At 48.7% G+C, this 24,507-nt stretch overlaps 1 protein-coding gene and 1 non-coding gene across 4 annotated transcripts in view; one reads left to right on the plus strand and one right to left on the minus strand.

Annotated features, from left to right (window-relative positions):
• The window catches only part of OLFML2A (olfactomedin like 2A), a 29,882-nt gene extending 16,511 nt beyond the window's left edge, over positions 1-13,371 (plus strand). For 2 of the 3 annotated variants that reach the window (XM_041725633.1, XM_041725634.1), the window contains 6 exons: positions 1,577-1,684; positions 3,148-3,357; positions 5,205-5,451; positions 7,997-8,227; positions 9,246-9,431; positions 10,819-13,371. In XM_041725633.1, the coding sequence (XP_041581567.1) occupies positions 1,577-1,684; positions 3,148-3,357; positions 5,205-5,451; positions 7,997-8,227; positions 9,246-9,431; positions 10,819-11,423 (1,587 nt within the window). In that variant the 3' untranslated portion in view covers positions 11,424-13,371. The remainder of the gene's footprint in view (positions 1-1,576; positions 1,685-3,147; positions 3,358-5,204; positions 5,452-7,996; positions 8,228-9,245; positions 9,432-10,818) is intronic. The other variant, XM_041725635.1, reaches the window with a different exon arrangement.
• Positions 13,372-21,533: 8,162 nt separating this feature from the next.
• Positions 21,534-21,643, minus strand: LOC121474313. Its single transcript, XR_005983331.1, has one exon. It is a non-coding gene; the product is annotated as a U6 spliceosomal RNA (small nuclear RNA).
• Positions 21,644-24,507: the final 2,864 nt, after the last annotated feature.

Raw genomic sequence — 24,507 nt, forward strand, 5'->3', positions numbered from 1 at the left:
GAGGAAGAGGAGGGGCAGCTGCAGGGAGGAGCCCTGGGCCAGACAAGGGCGACACAGTATCTGCCACTGACCTGTTTGTTGTGCAAGCTCTTCCCTTTTTCTTAGCCTCAGTTTTCCCATCTGAACACAAGCGGGTAAAGCACAATAGCAAAGGGGGTTTGGCTTATACCAATCTGGGTTCTACCACCAGCCCCACCATTTAACAAATAGGTGGCTTTGGACAAGTCACTTCACCTAGGCTGCAGTTTCTTATTTTGTAAGACAAAGATAAAAAGTTGTTCAGACCTTGTCCAGAGGCCTGGCCAGCTCAGTTGGTAGAGCATGCGACTGTTGATCTCGAGGTTGTGAGTTCAAGCCCCACGGTAGGCAGAGAGATTCCTTTAAAAAAAAAAAAAAAAAAAAAAGGACACCTGGGAGGCTCAGCGGTTTAGTGCCTGCCTTTAGCCCAGGGTGTGATCCTGGAGTCCTCGGATCGATTCCCACATCAGGCTCCCTGCATGGAGCCTGCTTCTCCCTCTGCCTCTGTCTCTGCCTCTCTCTCTGTGTCTCTCATAAATAAATAAAATCTTAAAAAAAAAAAAAAAAGTTGTTCAGACCTTGTCTTTTTTGGGTCCTTAGGTGCAGACTCTAAGGCACATGATTCATGTTCCAGTGATGTATTATTAAAATGTTCTTGGGACACCTGGATGGCTCAGCAGTTGAGCGTCTGCCTTTGGCTCAAGGTGTGATCCTAGGATCTGAATCTAGTCCCACATTGGGCTCCCTGCAAGAAGCCTGCTTCTCCCTCTACCTGTATCTCTGCCTCTTCTCTGTGTCTTTCATGAATAAATAAATAAATCTTTAAAAAGAAAGAAAGAAGAAAGAGAGAGAGAGAGAAAGAAGAAAGAAAGAAAGAAAGAAAGAAAGAAAGAAAGAAAGAAAGAAAGAAAGAAAGAAAGAAAGAAAGAAAATGTTCCCAGGAGAAGCTGGTACCAAAGTAAAAGAAGTGGGAGTGGAAAAAGTAGGAAGCCCAGTAAGGTGTGGGCTCAGGCCAAGCTACAGCTACAGCCCCAGCCCCAGCCCCAGCCCCAGGGGATGCTGGAGTGTGAATGACCGCTCAGTTGTCCCCACTGGGGCTAGGGAGCTGGGCTTTTGGATGCCTGCACCTGTCAGGCATTGCCTAAGGACGGCCCCAGGAGAACATACTCTCTCAGGCAGTTTGGGGACATAACGTCTCTTTAAAGAAAGTCACAGATGCAGGCTGTCAAGAAGGCACATGGAAGCCAAGTATGGGCACAAGAAACAAATGAGAAGGATCCCAGGCATGCAGAATGATCTCCTCTAGCGTTCACTACATACCTTGTGTAATGAGGATGAAGTGAAATAGCCTATTACAGCCCCTCATACAGTGCCTGCCTCATAGTAAGTGCTCAGAAGATGGAATCTATTGCTTTTCTTGTGATGATTATTAGCAAGCTGGGTCTAGTGGGTGCTGACGTCCCATGCAGGCTATTTCAAGTGGTGGGGCTCCTTTTGCACCCTTTGTGCCTGATCCTGTGCTCTGCCCTTGCCCTAACCTGTACCCTTTCCTTGGCAGCTACAGTCCATGGTGGATCTCCTGGAAGGTACCTTATATAGCATGGACCTGATGAAAGTGCATGCCTATGTCCACAAGGTGGCCTCCCAGATGAACACACTGGAAGAGGTAAGGACAGAGGTCTACCTGGGAGCCAGGCTGGGTCAACACTTGGGGCCAAGGGGCAGGTCTGAAGGGGTCTGAGCAATTCTACCTTAACCCCAGTGGCTGTTAAAAACCAGACTCCAGCAGGGAACTGGGAGCAGGAGATGCAGGCCTCTGGGTCCCCACTCTGGAAAAAAGGTCTGACTGGGGGTCATGGGCCTACAGGAGGCTGGAAGGCTGGGTGGAGAAACTGAGGCACCAGCTGACTGCATGAAAAGGATGTGGAGGGGGCTGGCAAGAACTTGCAGTTGCCTTCAGTTCACTAAGACCAAGACTCGCACATTGTACAATACCAAGGTCACAAGTCCCATAAAATGCCACACAAAAGTGCAGGACTGGCCAGGTCTACTGGGGCAGGGCTTAAGACCGCATGGCTGGCCCAGTACCCGGTTGCAGTTGAGGCAGAGGTGCTGAGCGTCTTCTGGTCAGTGCAGATGTGCTGGAGGGCTAGGCAGGTGGCCAGGACTGCCGCCTGAGGGCAGTGACAGAGTTGGGCAATCGTGGGGATCCAGGCTGCAGGTTCAAAGTTTGCTGGCACACATCTCTGCTGACGTGGCCTGGCCTCTGCCTGTTTCCTGCATCCGGCCCCTGCTGGGTTGCTGGAGCCTGGGGACATGCAGCTGCCAGGAGTGGGTGTGGGGGCTTCCTTTCCCAGCTTCCTTTCTGGAGGGAGGGGGCACCTGGGCATCCTGTGCCCAAGAGTGGGAGATTAACTGCTTACAAAACTCAAAATTGGGGTCACAGTGGCTTTAGTCATCCAAAGAGTGTTTGGTGTGTATGTACTATGTGCCAGGTCCTTGCCAACATGGGAGCAGAATATCAGTTGTTGGATTTCTACTGTGCACCAGGATTTTCTGTGCACCTAGTACATGCCAGGCTCTCCTGTCACTGGCTCTGGATTTATCCTACTTTGACCCTTCCTCCTATAATCTTAGGAAATGTTAACTCACTTTAAATAACTGTGAGCCAGACGATCTGGAGGGTATGTCTGCTGTGACTGGAACAAATCAGAAATGGTTTCCGTAGCCACAAAGAAATGATTTTTTAATTATCTTCTGTTTTGCATTATCTGTGCTTTGCTTCTGTTCACTAAGCGATAACTCTTAAAAAAAAAAAAAAAGCTTATTGCTATCTCTGGGTGGAGGTGGAGAAAACAGTCTCACTCGGGAGGAACTGGCTTCCTCTGTTCAAAGGAAAAACATCACTCACTCACTTTTTAAATAAGACATTAATAATTACATGGTCTCTTGGCAGCATGCTTTATCCATCCATGCCTGCTGCTGCTATCAAAACCTATACCTGGGCCCTGCTCAGGAGACTGGGCAGTGAAGCCTGATGGCAGAAGCTGGGATATCCCCTCCAGGGTGGTGGTGCTGGGGGGTAGCTGACTGAGGAGACTAGAAAGACCTTGGAGTCCTGCCCTACAGAGCGTCAAGGTGAACCTGAGCCGGGAGAATGAGGTAGTGAAGGAGAGCATGCGCCACCTGAGTGAGCAGCTGAAGCGCTATGAGAATCACTCGGCCATCATGATGGGCATCAAGAAGGAGCTCTCCAGCCTGGGCCTCCAGCTGCTGCAGAAGGACGCAACCTCTGTCTCAGCAGCTGCCCCAGCCCCCGGCCCTGCTAGCAAGGCTCAGGTGAGGCCATGGCTCTGGTGATGGGGCCAGGAGGTGGGTGGGCTTAGGAATACAGTGTGGCAAGACCTCAGTCCCAACGGTAGGGCTGAGGGTTGGCACAGCTGGAGGGCCCATGGCCAGATGGGGGGTAAGGGTGCCTGCAGTGCAGCACACATAGTTGAAAGAGGTAAACGGGGAACAGATGTGGGGATCCAGATGAGGGGTCTGTGTGCTGGGGAAGGCATTTGGTGGCCTTCTCACTCCCATTTCCAAACTAGTAGAGACAAAGCTGTAGAGATGACCCTCCCTGCCTGGCCCTGGGAAGCCAGGTGGGCTGCCGCAAAACCACTTCTAGCCTCCCCTAGTGTGGTAGGGCTGCTGGCGGGGTCAGGCCTGCTCAGGGGTAGGTAAGCAATGCGTCAGGGACCCTACAGACTCACACCACTTCATCAACCAATCCGGGGTGGATGATTCTTACAGCAAACACCCAGACATGCCATATTTCTGAGCACAGTGAGCAGAGACACCAGGCAGAACCACCCAAGATATATAACACGCCTTTATGCACATTTGAAAAAGGCCCTCCCTTAGGCAGATAAAATTGCCAAAAGGGCCAATAACGAGAAGCTCCCTAGAGGTGGGCAAATTGTACAGAGGCTCCTTCCTATGGTAGAAACACACTAGGGCGTGTGCTTGGCAAACGCAAGTACAGGCTTGATCCCAATGCCATTCGAGCCCCTGAGGCCAGCCACCCACCTGCTGGCCGCGGCCGCTCCATTCCCCACTGCAGCCTTGTGTCTCGTGTGGGGAATCCAAACATCCTCAAAATTGGATTCCTGAAGCCTAAACATGACTTCCTTACAGACATTATCTCAGTTAATCCCATGACCACCTGCAAGAGGGCCCATTGGTGCCCTTTTGGCAGATGAAGAAGCAGAGGGTGAGGTCACAGGGAGAGAGGGTCGCTGCCCAGGGACTGGAGCATGGGCTTGCATGACCAGCGGGCCCTGTTCTTCATCTCAGCCCCTCAGCCCCTGTGCTGACATTGTGATGATGGGGCACTCTATGTGTGCTGCTACAGGGTGGAAGCCTGGTGCCTTGGCCCAGGGCAGGCTTCCTGCTCATCCCCAGGTCAGGTCCACGGGTGCAAAGCAACGCTGTTTTGGCCACAGCACAGAAGGTCTAGATACTGTACTTGCCGTATCTCCCGCCTAACAATGGGTGATGTCACCAGGGCCTGTGTTCTTGTGCCAAGCCGGCATCAGAGGCATTTAGAAGGAACTTTACAGAACTTTAGAAACCGCATGCACTGAGGGCAGTGGCCTTGGGGACCGACTATCCAATTCTGCCTGAGACCAAAGGGTTTCCCAGGTTGTAGGACTCTCAATGCTAACACTGGGAAAGTTCCGGGCACACTGAGATGGATCGTCACCCTGCCCCGGGGCCTGAGAACCTCTCCCCTGACCACAAATGAAGATCCACAAGCCAGCGAGACAGGGATGGGAAGCTGCCCCTATGATCAGCTACCTCCTTAGGTAATTAACCAGTATAATGTAACACACACACACACACACACACACACCCTGGGGGCGGGGAGGGTGAGTGTGCAGGGATTTGGAAATGGAACAGGAACCTAACCTATCAGGTTGGGCTTCAAGCCTGCAGGGAAGCTGGTGAGCTGAATGGGGAAACTAAGGCACGCCCCAGTCAGGATTATCGCCACTATGGGAGGAAAGCCATGAGTTCATGAGCCCCTGAGATCCGCCTGGAGCGGCATGACCACTTTCCAGTCCCCACAGGCTGAGCTTCTGTGACCTCCCAGGACACCCTTCCCACCTCCCCACATTGACATTTCCCTTCTCTTTCAGGACACAGCTGGAGGGAAGGGCAAAGACAATAACAAATACAGCAACATGCAGAAGAGCTTTGTTGACCAAGGTCTCACCAAACCTAAGGAGAAGCTGCTAAAGGCAGAGAAGCCAAGGAAGGAAGGTGGCAAGGGCAGATTCCCCCTGCCCACAGCCAAGCCCCGGACCCTGGCCCAGCAGCAGGCCGTGATCCGAGGCATTACCTACTACAAGGCAGGCAGGAAGGAGGTGTCCGAGGCTGTGGCCGGTGAGTTGGAGAAGGACTAGACCCTGGGAGGGACAGGGCAGGGAGTCGGGGGTTGCTAATGGGTGGCTACACCCCAAGGATGTAGCCTCCGGGGAGCCAGTGTCTTCTCTAGATCTCAGCTCCACTGCCTCTTGGTATACAGTGCTCATCCACACGATGGGATAGTGCTCCTCGTGGGGTCGTTGGGACGAAATAATAGAATCCACACAAAGGCCCACCCAGTTCCTTTCCCGTACTTTGAGCTGCCTCCGCCCCTCCTGGACTTTCCCTTCTTCCATCAGAGATTTGCTGAGGATCTGCTAGGTGCATGCCAGATCTCCCCAGAGATCTGCCTAACACAGGCATCGCAGTCCAGTAGGGAAAAAAACATGCCCATGACCAGGCGGCAGCCACAGGTGGGGTGGGAGCCCCATGGGCTATGGAGCCAGGCCAGGGTTCTGGGAAGTGATGTGCAGCCTTCAGAGCACCTCTTGTTTCCAGAGTGGCCTTGGAATGGATGGTCTCCCACTTCTTTTTTTTCCCAAAGTAGAGCCCACAGAGTCTCGTATTTTTCCTATAATCCATGGGGGATCACAGTGAAGGGCAACCAAGTAATTAACCAAAAAAAAAAAAGAGAGAAAGAGAGAGAGAGAAAAGTCCCAAGAGTACCCAAATTTCAGGGCCATCCCCACTGGTGTGGCTCCCGATTCTTCCTCTGAGACCCTCCCCAAATGCCTGCTCCCCTCTCATGTCCCAGAGAGGTGTCCAAGCCTGCTCCCCCACCTGGGTCCTGCTGACCACCCCTTTCACTGAGGCCCTCTGTCTACCCCATGTCTAAGGGGCCAGGAGATAGAAATGTGAGGGACCGGTCTTCAAGAGCCACCCCCCCTCCCTAAATTCTTGGTCTCTCAAAGCTCAGGGGCCTCTTCCCAGAGCCCCTGGTGCTAGCTACTGGCTCTGAGTCCTGCCAGCTCAGCCTGGCCACAGTACAGAGCCTCTGACCCCTGGCTGGGCACTGCCCAAGAACAGCTGCAAGCATCTGGCTCTGCCAGTGAGGCCCGTGGGAACAAAGCCCTTGGCAGGCTGCCAAGGCCAGGCCGCCCTAGAGGGTGTGTTCCATCCCTAAGGGCTGCCCCACAATGGAGCCTGGCTGAATCCTATGCAAAGAGGAAGCCTGGCAGGGAAAGAAAATGAAGAAGTTGGGTCATTGTCGTGGAGTCAAAGGGCCTCATCCTCTGAGGGCCACACCATCCCCTTTCCTTTGTCCCTGGAATAGGTTTTCTGTGTACTTTCATACATGCTGTTCCACTAGATCCAGGTAAGGAGACAAGCTCAGAGAGGTGAAGAGACTGGCTCCAGGTTTCACAGCGAGTTGGTGGGACGGGGACCCAGATCAGTGGGCTACAGAGCCTGCCTCAGACCCCTCCCCAGCTCTGTGCCCTGCTATGTGGCATTGATTCTTCCTGTTTTCCCTACCCAGACCCCATCCATCCCAGCCAGACAAGTGTGTGGGTCAGGGATGACCCAGAGATGGCCCCATACAGGTCCCACGGGAGCTGAAAAAGTCATCCTATCAGCAAAGGCCTTGCCAGCAGGGGTGGGAGAAATGGGGTCCGGGGGTGCCCAGACAGCCTCAAGATCAGAGATAGGAGATGAATGAGGAGACAGAGAGACAGACACCTGGGGTCCGGAGGTGACGGGAGGCTGGCTGTGCCTGCCCCCTCCCTGCCTGAAATGGCAAATACTGGGTGAGAGGAACTGCAGGCTGGGTTCCAGAGGGGAGGACCAGGAGAAAGTCTATAAAATGGGAGCCAGGTTTCTGCCTCCTGGAGTTGAGTCTAGGACATGAAAGAATTGGTATAGGGACGCCTGGGTGGCTCCATGGTTTGGTGCCTGCCTTCGGCTCAGGGCGTGATCCTGGAGTCCCAGGATCGGATCCCACATCAGGCTCCCTGCATGGAGCCTGCTTCTCCCTCTGCCTCTGTCTCTGCCTCTCTTTCTGTGTCTCTCATGAATAAATCAACAAAATCTTTAAAAAAAAATAATAACCTGAACCATTTCTTGAAAAAGAAAGAAAGAAAGAAAGAAAGAAAGAAAGGAAAGAAAGAAAGAAAGAAAGAAAGAAAGAAAGAAAGAAAGAAAGAAAGAAAGAAAGAAAGAAGAAAGAAAGAATTGGTATAAAGTGTTTGACACTTAGGAGGGCAGGGGTCTCATATTTGGCACCTCATGCTTGCCAGGACCTGTGCAAGTGAGGTGTATACATTTTCCTCTGATCAACACAATAGCATAACACAGTGGGCCTTTTGACTCTTGTTTCATAGAAAGGGAGGCTGAGGCCCACCAGGGAAGGGGAGTTGGCCAAGATCACTCAACTGGGGGCCTTGGAGCCAGTCTACTGACCACAAAGTCTCCCTACCACCTACTTTTTGAGTCCTTTCACCCTGAGGAGTGAAAGATGTGAAGGCCCCTCTTCTCTCCACCATGGCCCCGGAGCTGGGAGCCAGGTGGGCCTGGGGAGGATCCTGGGCAGCCGCACAGGACATGAGCACAGGTCCTCTCTCTACAGATAACGCCCTCAAGAGCACTTCCTGGCTGGAACAGCTGCCGCCCAGGTTGGAGGGCAGGCCACCAGAGCCCAACTCAGCAGAACATGATGAGGCTGGGCCCAGGGCCTCAGAAGGAGCAGACTTGACCTCTGACACTCCCAGTTCAGATCCAGCCACCACCCCCACCCCGACTCCCACCACCCAGCCCCAGCCCACCAAGCCACCTTCACACCCAGATGTCCCAAGCCAAGGTGAGTAGGCCTCATAGGAGTCAGCAGAGTACAGCTCCTGGGCCAGATCCAACCTGCAGCCTGTTTTTTTATGACCCTTGAGCTTAAAGAACAGTTTTTTACATTTTTAAAGGGTTGTTAAAAAAAAAGAAAAAAAGAATACAGGACAGACATATATGGTCTGGAAAGCCTAAAATGTGTACTATTTGATCCTTTCTAGAAAGTCTGAGCACATTTAGTCAAACAGTATTTTCAACAAAATCCTTCCTAACACATCACCTAGGATCCCATCATCCAATCCAGCAACTATTTTCACTTCTTTATTTTCTTATGTCCACGTTTGTAGCTTTGGCTTGTGCCTTTCAGTAGAAATATTTTCCACTAAATCACCGACCTGGAGGGCACCTTTGATACCTGTGATAACAAGGTATTGTTAAACCCATTCCCTGCTTTGGTATGAATGCATTCTGCTTCCTGGAATCTTTCCTAAAGGGTCCATCTGCAATGTGGACAGCAGCTACCACTTATCTGGCTCCCCCCACAGCCCATTTCCAATGTCAGAAAACTGGAAATAATCTGAAGGTCTAACACTGAGGGGACTGGGGCAGAGCTGTCTGGTGGCTTGGTAGAGCCTTGAAATCACATCATTAAAAACCCATTAATGATGTGAGAAATTGCTCAGTGGAGGGCAAAAACAGGATACATAAAACTATATATTCAGAAGAACCACAGTTTTTTAAAGTATGTCCACATGACTGTATATGCAAAGAAAAAAAATAGAAGGAAATACAACATGTTTCAGTTTTTCTTTGGATAATGACATTTTTCATGATTTTTATTTTCTTCGTTCTCCTTTGCTGAATGTTCTGTTTTCTACAATAATCAAACATTGCTTTGGTCCTCAGGAAAGGGGGGAAAGGCTGCAGAGAAAATACCGGGAGGGATGTAGGTAAGACCCAGATAAACTTTCTTGGGGCTGTTGCTCTGGCTCGAGGCCTAGGGTCTGAGTGCCAGATGCAGTACCCCTCACTCCCTGCAGGCAGAGAGATGAGCTGTGAGGGCACCTTGCGGGCCGTGGACCCCCCTGTGAGACATCACAGCTATGGACGCCATGAAGGAGCCTGGATGAAGGACCCCTCCGCGAAGGATGACAGGATCTATGTCACCAACTACTACTATGGGAACAGCTTGGTGGAGTTCCGCAATCTGGAGAACTTCAAGCAAGGTTGGAGAGCTGGGAGACGGGAGGAGGTGTGCACGGTGCCCACGGTGTGGGCAGCCTGAGGAGGGTCTCCCATGGAGACTGGGCTCTCCTTTCCCTTTCCCAGCCTGGCCCAGCTCCAAATGATCAGTCACCCCAAAGAGGGGCATCTGAGGGCACCCCCCATGGGCTGGCACAGAGCCAGGAGTGGGAATGTGGCAACCAACAAGATGGATGTGGTCTTGCCCCTGTGAGCATAACTTACTGTCAAGGCCAACAAAACCAAGAGCTTCCTCTTCTCGAGTATTTATTATATGCTAATCTTGCTATGTGCATCAGCTCGTGGTAGCTTCATAATTCTATGGGGTGGGGGTTATCTCTCAGTTATACAGATGAGCAGAGCCCCAGGCCTGAGAGGAGCTGCAAGTCTGGGCAGGGAAGGGCAGGATTTTGGTTATCAGATCTGCGGCATGATGGGGGAGAGGGTCATTTAGGCAAGACCAACCCACCAGAAATGCTCAGATGGGAGAGGCAAAGACCTCTCCTCTCTACACTGAAAGATATAATTTCAGTGTAGTGTTTGAGGGAGAGCTCAAGGGACTGTGGAACCCCAAACGAGATCAGAGAAGACTTCCCCAAGGAGGAGGTGATGCTGACTGAGCTGAGCCCTGTTGGGAGAGCAGGAATAAGCCAAGCAAAAGGGAAAGGGCGGGGGGTTCCAAACTGAAAGCCCAGAGTGTGCCAAGGCCTGGCAAGGAGAAGCAGGATGGCATGGAAGGGAGGTGGGGAAGCATAAGGAGAGAGTAGGCTCAGTCAGACCCTGTAAGCCACATCAAAGTTTGGATTTATCCAGGGAGCTGTGGAGTCACAGGGTATATGGCCTGGAACAGCCAAAGTCCTTCCTCTGCCAGGTCAAAATTGACCTGGGACCTGCCGCAAGTAGTTCACAGGCTGGTGTGGAGGAAGCCAGTGAAAAGTGCTAAGACAAGGGTTGGGGGGGGGCCAGAGGAGAGGCCCTCCCTCAAGCCTGGGGAGGTCATGGAAGCCTTCCGGGAGGAGGTAACATTGGCAGCGGGCTCTGAAAGATACGGAGGCATTCTGCTAGGCAAGTAGTATGGGGAAGGACAGTCCAGACAAAAGGAACAGTATGGGCAAAAGCTCTGAGACAAAGCACAGGGGCTGTCTAAATCCTGGCTATGACAATCTATAACTGGGTGACCTTGAACCCTCTGACCCTGCTTTGTCCTTGGCATATGGGATGCTAACAGTACCTGCTTCACAGTCCCGGTGACATAAGATGATGGGCCCAACTTCAAACCCATGGCCTACTCAGTATTCCTTGCTTACTGGGCCACTCAAGAGCCCTGGGTGGCTTGCCAGGCCCTAGCGTGACCATCTGCCCTCCACACAGGCCGTTGGAGTAACATGTACAAGCTGCCCTACAACTGGATCGGCACGGGCCATGTGGTGTACCAGGGGGCCTTCTACTACAACCGTGCCTTCACCAAGAACATCATCAAGTATGACCTGAGGCAGCGATTCGTCGCTTCCTGGGCGCTGCTGCCCGACGTGGTATATGAAGACACCACTCCCTGGAAGTGGCGTGGCCACTCAGACATCGACTTCGCCGTGGACGAGAGCGGCCTGTGGGTCATCTACCCCGCTGTGGATGACCGCGATGAGGCCCAGCCCGAGGTGATCGTGCTGAGCCGCCTGGACCCCAGCGACCTCTCCATGCACCGGGAGACCACATGGAAGACACGGCTGCGGCGGAACTCCTACGGGAACTGCTTCCTGGTGTGCGGCATCCTGTATGCCGTTGACACATACAACCAGAAGGAAGGCCAGGTGGCCTATGCCTTCGACACGCACACAGGCACCGACGCCCGCCCGCAGCTGCCCTTCCTCAACGAGCACGCCTACACCACCCAGATCGACTACAATCCCAAGGAGCGGGTATTATACGCCTGGGACAACGGCCACCAGCTCACCTACACCCTCCACTTCGTGGTCTGAGCCCGGACCTGTGCTCACAGGAGAGGAGTGGCAGGGGATATGGGGGCTCCCCCACAGCAACTCCTGCAAGGGGCTCCATCAGCAAAATTTATTGGAGTCTAGGCCCGGGGCAGGTGCTAGGCATGTGGTGCAGCCAGGATAAAGCTTCCTTGGCACCAGATGGATTAATAATCCCTTCCACTTGCAGAGCACTATGCCAAGAGCTTCACATGAACAAACCCATTCAATCCTCCCAGTAGCACCCTCAGAGATAGAGATATTTAAGCCCATTTAACAGATGAAGACACTGAGGCTCAGAGAGACCATATCACTTGCCTAAGTAGCCTCAGTTTGGATGAGGCAAGCCAGGCTGTCACAATAGCCCTATTTTACAGATGAGGAGACCTGACCGTGTTCCCCTACACCTCCAGGCCTCTCTCCACTCTTATAGTTTCTCTTGTACTCTCAACTCTCACTCAAAAGTAGAGGCCTCTGGGACCTATGCACTCGTGCTGTTGGAGGCTCTGCGCTGTGTACCACCCCAGGCCCCCGCTCTAGCTGACATGCTGGTGGCCCTGGGCTTCAGGCTCCCTGGCTAATGTTCCTGCTCCTTGCCTTTGGTCACCCCACCACCACCACCCACCTCACCCTCTGTCCAACCACATTCCAAACCTCCGTGGTCACCCAGCCACTGAGCATAAACCACACCCCGAGGAAAAATACTGGCCCCTGTTCCAAGGTCCCCTCCCTCCGCATTTATGTTTACTTTCTCTTATTGCTCCTCAGTGCTGTCATTTGTTTCTGCAGCAGCAGCTGAGGAGGACGCAGGCAGCTGCCTGCCAGGCCCAACTCTACGAGGGTGAGGACCTGGGCCAGGTCCCTCTCCCCACAGAAGTGCTGGCTTTGGCCCCACTATGGACGCCATGAAGGAGCCTGGATGAAGGACCCGGTATGCCCACATACCCGGGCCCTGGGACCTCTCCTCAGCTCCTCCCAGAGCCTTTGGGCCTGGGCTCCATGTTGTCCTTTCTCTCTGGACCTTTGAACCCACAACCTACCTGCCACTCAGGGATACCTCCAGTTCTGCCGTGAGCAAGACCCTGCACCCAGGGCTGGGGTGGTGCCAGGATGAAACAGATTCCTTCTTTGTCAGTCCTGACCCGGTCGTTTGTTGGAATGGCCTAGCAGTTTTTGGCGTGGTTAGGGGTCCTGGAGGAGGCGGAGATCTAAGCAGTTGGGTCCAGAAGAGGCATTGGACCTTATGATTGCAGGGAAGTGCTTGAGGGTGGAAGCTAGAAAGGAAGGGGAAGGAGGTCTATGGACTGGGCTTTTCTAGGCTTCAGAGTTGTTGGTGCCAGGGCTGCCCTGAGCCCAGGCCTTGGAGCTGAGGAGGCACAGGTGGACCATCTGTTACCTGTGCTGCTGGTGGCTCCCCTGAGCCTCAGACCCAGACAGTCCACAGGACAAGCCTTTAAGCCTGCACCTCATCTCCTTTGGATAGTAGTATTTTTAGAGCTAGGAAGAAGTTTACCAGTCCAACTCCCTATTTCAGCAAAGGAAAAAGAGGCCCAGAGAGCTTTAGAGAGTGGCTTGGGCCACACTGAGCAACAGGACACAGCTGATCTTCCAGAAGGGCTTTGTCTATAGCCTTCATTCTTCCTTCCAGGCAGCTCTGCCTGGGAAGGCCACAGACTACCAAGCACACAATCCATCCCAACACCTTTGAGAGTACTTACTGCTCATCCCGACACCCCCCGTCCCTACTCCCCTTATTCTGTCCCCATGCCAGCTCACGCACATTTGTGTATTTGAACACCCAGCTGCCACGTTAGAAAATTCAGCTGCAAACCTAAGAGTGGAAGGAAATGCATTTTGTGCAGAAGACATTTCTTTCAAGCATTGTCAGGTGATGTTTTGTTTAAGCTGTAACTCACCCCTGAAATAAAGAGGAATGATCATAGCCAGCCAAGCAAGGCCTGACTCATAGTGGTGGACACATCCAGCCTCCCCCACCCAGCCATCGGCGAGCTCCACTGAACAGCCTCTTCAGGGGGCTGCGTTTCCCTTGGCCCTGGGTGTGGGTTTTACAAGACTGTCTTTCATGATATCACAGCCTAACCATGCAAGAAATGTTCAGACTCCTCTTGCTCATTAGTTTGAGAAAAAGGAAAGAAAGGATGAGATTTGGGAAAATTAAAGGGCAAGCAAGCTTGTTTTCTGGGGAAGATGATGCTAGCTGCAGCCTCCAAGCATTCACTAAGCCCCTTCTGTTTTTCAAGCCTTAGTATGTGGGTTATGTGGTAGATAGTTCTTTTGCTCACTTTATAGATAGTCAAACAAGCCCAGACATGGGTCACTTGTCATGTAAGCAGTTGAGTGGAGAGCTGGGTCTCAAAATCAGGTCATCTAATCATCACCACTGACTGAGCATCAGGTGTGCCAAGCATGCCAGGTGCATATTCTTGCATCATCACAACAGGGAAAGTATATACTTGGAATGTGCCCACTTTATAGACGAAGAAACTGAGGTAAAGGGACTTACCCAAGGTCACACAGCACCTTAGTCTGTGGCAGATACGGGTTTCACAGCTGGTCAGTACGTGTTGTTTGCCAACTGCATGCACTCCAAGAGTAGCTCCAGAAGTGGTGGCTTTTATTCACTGTGACCAGGCCACAAACTGCATCCACAGAGGAGACCCAAGAAAGAGGTTGGAGTCAGCTTGTAAAGAGCCCTGAATGTCAAACCAAGGACTGCCTCCAATCACATTTAGAACAAAGTCAAGTATAAATTAACAGAGAAAAGAAAATTCTAAGACAATTGGAATTTATCCATTGCTGATGGGAGGCAGGGACAGGTTTTTGTCATGGACTTTATTATATTTGGCAACAAGTACTTCAAATAAGAAAGGACCAGGACTGGGGAGCCCCAGTGTTTCTTACTGACCTTGGATGTGAAGGCAAAGGAAGCTGACTCCGGTGTTCTGAACACATGAAGGGGCTTTGGCTACCACCTTGGATTCCCCCGTAGAGATTTCTAGGCCTGAATATTTAATTTGCTCTGTCTGCAGAGGAGAGAAGGGAGCCTCTGCCTTGGGGGCGGCACTAAAAGTGAGGCTGGGGTTTCCCTGGGAGTAATTTGAGTGTTCCTGAAAACCTATATTCCAAAGCATCATTTTTCTTCTTGACAGCATTGGAAATCACTCTGGTGACAGGAGGACACAGCACTGATGGTTGACAGGGAGCCTGGGCAGGAGTTAGAGAGGCCTAGGTTGGGATCCCTCTGCCTCTTATGTGCTGCATGCTTGGGCAGGGTAGAGACTGAGGGGACAGATGTCAACTCCCTTTTATGACTGAAGACCTGCAGCTTAGCAAAGACTTGGGCCAGCTGAGGACCCAAGCAGCACCATCCTAGAGCTAGAAGGCACTTTTACACACATTGTTACTGACGCACCCAGGAACCTCCAAAGTTGGCCTCACTTTTCCTCCCTTCACCCCCCCATTACCCCCAGGTAATGAACCGCAAGTTCAGAGAAGTTAAGCAACCTGCTCAGGGTCATGAATCTAACAAGTAGTAGAGTCAAGATTTGAACCAGGTCTGTTTCTACATCAAAGCCCAAACTACCTGTTGTTAGTACTCTTCTAACAAGTCATGTTTCCTCTTTTGCTTTGGCTGCTGGGAATCTCAAAATCAAATTTGAGATTACTTTTTAACAATTATACTGAGTCACCGAGTGGGCTCTGACTTCATTCTAGCTTTCTGCTTTAGCCTTGACCCTGATCTGTTTATTTTTACTCTATTGTATTATACCTACATTTGTAAGTTGCCACAATACCTTTTTTTTTTTTTTTTTTTTTTTTTTTTTTTGCAACAAGGTGGTATATACCTAAATAAATACATGATCAAAAACTCTGTTTGAAAGTCTTCACTGAACCCTATGGTCTGTTTCCTTATCACAATACAGACATTTAATAACCAAAAAAGAATATTTTCCTGGGAAAAAGAGTGTTGTGGAACTAGGGAGGTAGGCCTTAGCATCTGAGTCCCATGTTTCCCAAACTTGTTGCTCCTGTGCAGACCTTCATGATTTTTGCCATTCCCCTTGACTGTTCAGTATGGTTTACTATTTCCCTTTCAGATGATTTCATTCTTTTTACTACAATAATTTTATTTTAGGGGAACCCAGGTGGCTCAGTTGGTTAAGTGTCTGCCTTCAACTCAGGTCATAATCCCGGGGTTCTGGAATGGAGCCCCACATCTGGCTCCCTGATCAGCAGGGAGCCTGCTTCTCTCTCTCTGCTCTCCCCCCATTGGGTAAACTCTCTCAAATAAATGAATAGAATCTTTTAAGAAATAAATAAAATAATTTTATTTCTAAGGGAAGGTTAATAAGCTGCTAGCAAAAACAATTTTTTTTTGAATTTTCAATTTTTTGAAGGAGGAATATTACAATAGTAAAAAAGTCAGTGACCACCATGCAAGGTGGCTGGGATGGGACACTGAACAAGCAGCACTATTGCCTTCTTGTGGTGGATACTGCACCTATGAGCCCTGGCCCAGTTGCTCTTTGTGTAGAAAGTAAGATTAGCAAATGTCAGAGGGTACGAAAGACAAGCCAACAGCAAGTGGACATTGACCTTGATGTAATCCCAGGGACAGGACTAGAGGGAATGGCTTATCCCATGTGATTTAAGGGCCTTTCACCTGGTGGCTTAGATGATCACTGATGGTGACACAGATTTAGACCAACTTCCCCAAACACAAACACAAACACAAACACACATATAGTTAGGCCTTCCCTCCCCAGCTTTGGCAGAGCTGGGGACTGCGCCTGTGGCCTCTGGCAATAACAAGGGTCCCACTCCCCCAGGACAGCCAGCCAGAAGCACAGTGCTAACGTGCTGATGGGCGCCATTCCTGTCACCGTGCAGACCCAAACATGGCCAGTCTGTGTGTGCTCTGTGCCAGGAGTGGTGCTCAGTCTTTGCAGCATTATGTCCTTGAATCTTTGCAGTTACTTCACGCGGTTTGTCCATTTGTCCATATTGCACAAATGAGGAAACTGAGCCACGGACTGCTACCTCTTGTGTTCAAGGTCACACAGCTGGTGGTGGCTGAGCTTACGGAGTCACCCTCCAAAATGTGCACCAACCTCAGCTCATTTCAGAGCCACTGGGGACTGTGGAGGGTGCCAATGCCCACGTACCCCCACAGACCAATATAGCATAGTCTCTGGTGGAGGGCTGAGATTTAGTATATTTTAAAAGTTCCCCAGAAGATTGTGTTGTGCATTCAGGGTTGAGGCCCCCTGATGCTCCCCCTCCCACTGCTCAGAAAAAGCATGCCATGAGCACAATGGGGTGGATCCGTCAGATGCCAGGCTGTGCCCAGAATAGCATCCTCTGCCCTGGCTGCCACAGGAGAGAGAACAGAGAGAGCAGGCCTCGGCCTGGCATGTCAGCCTTTTCTCCCCTATGGGGCGGCTGCAGCTGGGGGTGGGGTTTCTAGGGCACAGAGCACAAAGGCTCCATCTGCCCCCAGGCAGTGCCCAGATGCTGTCCCGCCTACCCAGCACTGTCTGAACTCTGCCCACGTCTGGGGCCAGCCCCTCGACCCCCCCACATTCCAGTGGGGACCCCATGAGGCAGGAACAGACAGGGCTTTCAGGATGCGTGCCTGCCAGGGGGGATGAATTATTACCAAGAATTATCTGCCATGAGCACAGGGTGGCATTTCACGTGCCAAAGGTTGGCTGGCCCCGCCCTGGCCCTGGCTGCTTGGCTCCGGGGCCCTCATTCCAACTGTGCGAGGACAGAAACTTTATTCTCTTCCACAGTGAGAGGCCTCCACCCCTTACCATCTGTGCAGCACCCCCTCAGCGATCCCCACCACCCCTACCCAGGGGCCAGAGCTTTCCTTCTCCAAAGCTCAGCACTGAGCGGATTACATAAAAGTGATTAGAAAGTCAAGTTTCCCAGGTCTTTTTAAGCCAAGGATTTTATTGACAAGCAAAGCCATTGTTTCCAAGTCACTGTTGCCCCAACCTGTTCTGGCTTTTCTGCATGGGGCCCTAACAGATGCAAATAGCTGCTGCAGCTGAGACAAGCTTATTGTGGAAGGATCCTGGGCTCAGTTTAATCCCAGCTTGGCCACCTACCACCTGTGGAATCCTGGAAGATCCTTAGCTCAGTTTCCTCATCTGTAAAATGGAATAACGACCTTGACCTTCCAGAAATGTTGTGAGGTTGAAATGAGATAGTGGATGTGTGGATCCCTGGGTGGCGCAGAGGTTTAGCATCTGCCTTCGGCCCAGGGCGCGATCCTGGAGACCCCAGATTGAATCCCACGTCGGGCTCCTGGTGCATGGAGCCTGCTTCTCCTTCTGCCTGTGTTTCTGCCTCTCTCTCTCTCTCTCATGAATAAATAAATAAATAAAATATTAAAAAAAAAAAAGATAGTGGATGTGAAAAAGCTCTAAGTGGGAACATGGCAGGCATACAGCCAGGCAAGGCATGATTTCTGTCAGGGACCTCGAAGACTGACCTTGGTCTTACTCCCCAGGTTAAGGCAGACCCAAAGTGACAATTGTCGGCAAATGTAAGCCAAATGTAAGCCAAAACTGATGCCCAGAGGGCAAATTTCTTTCACTTAGTGTGCCTACTTGGATCGATCGGTAATGGCTGTCTATGACTGTCTATGGGAGCAGCCCACCCAGGCCCAGCATAATTGAGAGATTAGTAATAATTAGTAATATTTAGTAATAATTAGTAATATCTAGTAATAATTAGTAATAATTAGTAATATCTGCCATGGGAATAAAAAGTTAGGGTAGGATCATACATGCTACATTTTACCATTCCTATTCTAGAGCAAGGTCTAAAAATACTTCTCGCTCAAGATTTTGTCTAGATTTGTGTGGCAGCCTCCACACTAATCTTTCTGCTTTTTGTCTCTTCCTACCCTCTGATCCTCAATTCAGCTGCTAGGGTGAATTTTTTAAAATGAAAATTGGACCATTTCATTCCATTACCTATCACTGTCCCATGGCTCCTCCCATTGCTCTGAGGATCAAACCACACTCCATGATTGACATTCTGGGCCTTCACTGGCCTTCTCAGTCTCATCCATCACCACACATTTCCAAATACCCCCACCTGGAGCACCATCAATCTGAGCATCTTCAAGAGCTGAACTGTGAGGATTCAAGGCAGCTTGGAAAGTCAGACCGAAAACCCTATACCCAGACTCACAAGATCAAATCAAGATCAGAGGGGCAGCCAGAGACCTCTCAGCATTTGCCATCAGTGAATTTAACAAACCAGAAGGGGCTGGTAAACTTCCAATGACTCCTGCGGTGCAGTTTACCAAGGCTGTCATCCTGCTCACCCCCTAACTGCACTGATGGGATTAGTCCTGAGTTGCCCCTGCAGAGGGGAATGCACCCTGCTCTCTCTCCTGATTGCCCATTCCCACACAACTCTCTCATCAGCAAGACCCAGGATGGAGGCTTTCAGGCACTGCTGTGTCCAAAGCTTTCTTATCCAGGATCCAGACATTGCATAAGGATTCCTGCCCCATCATAGGCCAGTGGGGTTCCTCTCCATCCACCCCCCCCCCCCCCCCCCCCCCCCTGCCGCCTCAGTCCTAACTCTTGCTATTCCCCTGAAGGCAATCAGATAATTCGATCTTTCAGTTTCACAAACTTTACCCTGAGCTCCTGCTCTGGCCAGGCTCGGGGATAAGCACTGGGGATACAGAGAATGCACCATCCTTCAGTGGATATTGTCAATTAAGCTGGCTGGAAGGCTTGATGCTCCAGAAGCACTGCATGGCTGAGGAATGAGGACCATATAAACAAATCTCAGTGTGCTTCTGAGATTGGGATGTTTACTGAAATCATTAAGCAAGAGTTTAGGCTTGCTGAAGAGGCAACCACATGAATGTCTTTTTTTTTTTTTTTTTTTATGAATGAGTGTCTTGAGGGAAAATACCTTCTTTAAAGAAAAGAATCCAAAAAAATAATAATAATAAAAAATAAAGAAAAGAATCCAAACAGGCTTCTTTCTTTTTTTCCTATTTAACTTGTTACTTTGAAATAAGTCAAGGTTCTAAGTTACAAGAGCAGGACAGAGGATTCCCATATACCTTTCCCCCATGTCCGCTGATTAGTCACATTTTTAAAAAAGATTTTATTTATTTATTCATGATAGACATAGAGAGAGAGAGAGAGAGAGAGAGAGAGAGAGAGAGAGGCAGAGACACAAGCAGGCTCCATGCCGGGAGCCCAAAGTGGGACTTGATCCTGGGACTCCAGGATCACACCTGGGGCGGGGACAAAGGCAGGCGCTAAACCGCTGAGCCACCCAGGGATCCCAATTATTCACATTTTTGACATTGCTTTATTATTCTCTTTCTAGGTATATCCTTTTTTCTGAACCATTTGAAGGTAAGTTCCAGATTTGATGCTCCTTTCACCCTAAATACTTCAGTGTTTATTTCCTGAGAACATAGACACACATATAACCACAGGACAATTAGCAAAATCAGGACATTCAGCATTGACATAACATTCTATCTAATCTACAGGTCTTTTTTTTAATATTTTATTTATTTATTCATGACAGACACACACAGAGAGAGAGGCAGAGACACAGGCAGAGGGAGAAATAGGCTCCATGCAATTGTCAGATATTTCTTCATGATTAAATCAGGCTACACATTTTAGGTAGGGATGTTTCAGGCGGGGCAGAAATAATTATTGTCTTTCTCAGTGCATCCTATTGAGAAGCCCTGGTTGGGGGGAGCCTGGCTGACTCAGTCAGTAGAGCATGCAACTCTTGATCTCAGGGTTGTGGGTTTGTTGGATATAGAGATTACTCAAAAATATAAAATCTTTTAAAAAGGGGGCAGGGGAGTGAAGCACTTGATGTCAAGTTGTCCCATTATAGGTGATGGTTATTTTGGTCACTTAGTTAAGGCATGTGCTACCAGTTTTATCTACTATACAATTACTAATTTCTCCTTATAACTCACAAATTCTAGGGGAGTACGTTGAGACTATACAGACATTTTATTCCTCATCAAACTTTCACCCTTTATGTTTATATCTTAATGATTCTTATCTATAGTAATTATTACCCTGATGATTACAAAATTGTGACTTAAGATTTCTATTGTTATTAGCATTCTACTGTAAAGAAGAGCTTACAGTAGATGTACATATATGCTTGTATGGATGATGGGCCATGAATTCTTATCTTATTCCATAGGTGATAATTCATTACTCTCATTATTTACTTGATAACCAAACTGTTGCAGATATGTCTGGAATGAGAGCTCATTCAGGCTAGACTTCTATGGCCTTTTGCTGTGTCTCTCTTATTCGCTGAGTGCTTGCTTACTTTCAAGTGCAAAAAATGACCCAGGCTCATCTTGCACTCTCTCTGGCCTGGTGCAGAAATCAGCCATTTCTCTACAGAGCTCTGGTTCCTTTGGAAGAAGATGGTATTTAGAAGCAAGGAGCTAGCCAATAGGTGGGCTCATTGTTTCTAGATCCTCTCAGTGAACAGAACTAGGAAATACATGCATACCTAAATATAAATCCAGGAGTTCATCCTGTTACCTCCTATTCCAGGCCAATATCACAACATTCTTCCTGGCCTTCCCCATGGCATATTTATGTGTCCCTTCTATATCAGTGAGAAACCTAGCTCTCAATATCCTCAATGTATTTCATCTTTTACTCAATCTTCCAGTACCCAGAGAATAGTTTTAGAATTGCTGATCTATGCCAGTATGAAAAACAAGCCTGTTAGGTAGAGTTTTTGATATTTGTTTGCAGGAAGCCTTGGTGGCTCAGTGGTTGAGTGCCTCCCTTCGGCCCAGGGCGTGATCCTGGGGTCCTGGGATTGAGTCCTACATAAGGCTCCCTGCGTGGAGCCTGGTTCTCCCTCTGCCTACACCTCTGCCTCTCTCCGTGTCTCTCATGAATAAGTAAATTAAATCTTTAATAATAATAATAATATTTGTTTGCAATTTTTAAATCTTTTTTTAAAGTAAGCTCTATACCCAAAGTGGAGCTTTCACTCACGACCCAAGATCAAAAGTCTCATGCTCTACCGACTGAGACAGCCAGGTGCCCCTTTAATTTAAACGAATTTGCATGTTACCCTTGCTCAGAGGCCATGCTAATCTTCTCTGCATTGTTCCAATTTTAGTATATGTGTTGTCAAAGCGAGGACACAATTCTTTTTGTCTTCAGACTGAGAGTATATATCAAAGTTCTGTATTCAAAAGTTACCCAGGTTGGTTCTATCCACCTCCTTCTGCATGGTTTGTTATTTATCTGAAATATAATTCTATAATTTATCAGTACAGGCTATTTCATTAGAGTTTTTTTCTTTCAAGGCTTGTTTTAGTTCCCTCATCAATAACACATAACTAAACTTTATTTTTCTGCTTTTTCACTTGTCTTCTTCCTGTTTTTGTTTTCATAAAGGAAATTAACCCATTTACATGTATAGTGAAAGCTACTATGTCTGGTCTTTTTCCTGATGTTTTATTTGTAGTTTTTATTTGTTTACCTCTTCATATGTCTTTTTTTTTTTTTTAAGTAGGCTCCACACCCAACGTGGGGCACAAACTCATGACCCTGAGATCAAGAGTCAGAAGCTCTACCAACTGAACCAGCCAGGCCTCCCCACCTCTTTAATACAACTGGGAGAGAAATGGCAGCCCCTTTGATCCTCCAGTGCCCAGCATCTGGTCTGGAACATAGTAACTAACGCTCAGCAAATGTTTGTGGAATGTTGACTGAAAGCTCAACAAGTAGCTTTCCCTTGTACCTGGATAGACAGACATGCAATCTTGACCTTATTGAGATGGTAGCGATGACTATCACAGCAGTTGCCATGAAGTTGAATAATAATGTGGAAAGTCTTAGCAGAGGGCCTGAATGTTGTAGTCACTGAATAAACTATACCTGTTATTTTTTAACACAAACTAAGAACTGGGCATGGAGCTATATTATCTTATTTGATCCTTACAATAATCCTGTTTTACAGATGAAGAAAAAGGGTTTAGAGAAGTAATTTATCTTTACAACTAGGAAGAATTCAGATCTGACTTCAGAATCTACCCTTTACCCACCACATGTCCCTGTATCTACATATTCAGAGACAAACACATACACAGGTAATCCCAGGAATTCTGAAGCTATTGTTCACAAGGCCAAAGTTTCCTTAGGTGAACCCAACTGTCAGCCCTGGACCCTGGAAACCCATAGACAGAATGGAGGCCAATCCCATGTAGTCAGGCCTGTGAAGGGATAAGGAAATGCTCCTTTGATGGCTTCGAAATGTACCACCATACAGTGTCCTCCTCATCAAAATAAACTTGGATTTGTAAGGTGTGGCCAAAACATGTGGAAATGCACATTCTTGTGTTCTGCTAGAGGCAGTGTAAATAATGGCAGGCAACATTGATGAGAGCTTATTCTAGGCCTTTACACCAGGGTTTCTCAATCTCAGCACTATTGACATTTGGGACTGGATCATTCTGTGTTGGTGGAGGGGGGCTGTCCTGTGCATTGTAGGATGTTTAGCAGCCTCTCTGGCCTCTCCTTATCAGATGTCAGTGCTATCACATCCCAGTTGTGACAACTAAAAATGTCTCTGGACATTTTTGCCAAATGTCTGCTGAGGGGTAAAGTCACCCCCAGTCGAGAACCACTGCTTACTTGTGTCACACTAATGCAATGCTCATAACAGTCGTATGAAATTGGCACTTTCATCATCCCCATTCTATAGATAAGGAAGCTGAGGCATAGATAGGTTCAGGTCCTACCTTTAAAGAGCAGTAGAAAATGGATTAAAACTCAGGCAGTTAGAGTCCAGAAGCTACATTGCTTCAGTGTAATGCACAGCCTTTCTGATCTGACCTTTCCCTAGAACTATTTGGGAAAATATAAAAAGAAATAAAAATGCATGCTATTTGGCCCATAGTCTATATCTAGAACTTTAAGGAAATGTACATACAAGATGCTCATCTCATCGTTTACAGTCACAAAAAGCTGGAAAGGCATTAAAGACCCATGGGGAAGGGGGTCAACCTTTGCCTTCCTTGTGGGCCTGAGTGCTTAAGCACTGAGCTCAAACCAATATAATTATTTTTAAAAAAAGATTTTATTTATGTATTTTATTTTAGAGAGAGAGAACAGGGAGGGGGCAAAGAGAGAGAGAGAGAGAGGCACATTCCCTGCTGAGTGCAGAGCCCTACGTGGGACTTGATCTCAAGACTCTGAGATCATGACCTGAGCTGAAGCCAAGGGTCAGACACTTAACCAACTGAGCCATCCAGGCACCCCAAAATAATTTTTTAACCTCACAAATTATTCTATAGACATTAAAAAGGATTATACACTACTGACATAGAAAAATTCCTCAATATTTTACTGAATAATAATTTAAGAAAAGAATAGAAAACTCCACCTAGAGTATGGTTTTATTTTTAGAAAAATGTTATGTATATATAACAAGGGAGAAAAGTACTATTCGTAACTGGAGGTAATTTCAGTAGCTCTTGCATTTGTTGAGAATATTACCTGATGGCATGCCTGGTGTGAGAGGAGAGCCAGTCACAAAAGGCTACAGATTATGTGATCCCATTTATGTAAAATGTTGGGATGGGCAGATCTATAGAGGCAGAAAGATTAGCAATTGCCAGGGGCTGGGGGAGTGGGAACTGGGGAGTGACTACCAGTGCATATGTGGATTTTTTATGGGGTGATGAAAATGTTCTGAAATAACATAGTGATGATGGTTAAACAATCTTGTGACTATACTAAAATTCACTGAATGGTAGACACAGAGAGAGAGGCGGAGACATAGGTAGAGGGAGAAGCAGGCTTCTCGCGGGGAGCCCAATGTAGGACTCGATCCTGGACCTCCAGGACCACACCCTGAGCCCAAGGCAAACGTTCAACCACTAAGATACCCAGGCATCCCTAAATAAAATCTTTAAAAAAATTTTTTTTGTTTAATATCAAAGAGTACCTAGACAACATGGGCACAGCCAGGGCTTGCCAGGGCTTGCCAGGGCTTCACAGGG

This window comes from Vulpes lagopus, chromosome 12 (genome assembly GCF_018345385.1).
Source record: "Vulpes lagopus strain Blue_001 chromosome 12, ASM1834538v1, whole genome shotgun sequence".
NCBI classification, from domain to species: Eukaryota; Metazoa; Chordata; class Mammalia; order Carnivora; family Canidae; genus Vulpes; species Vulpes lagopus.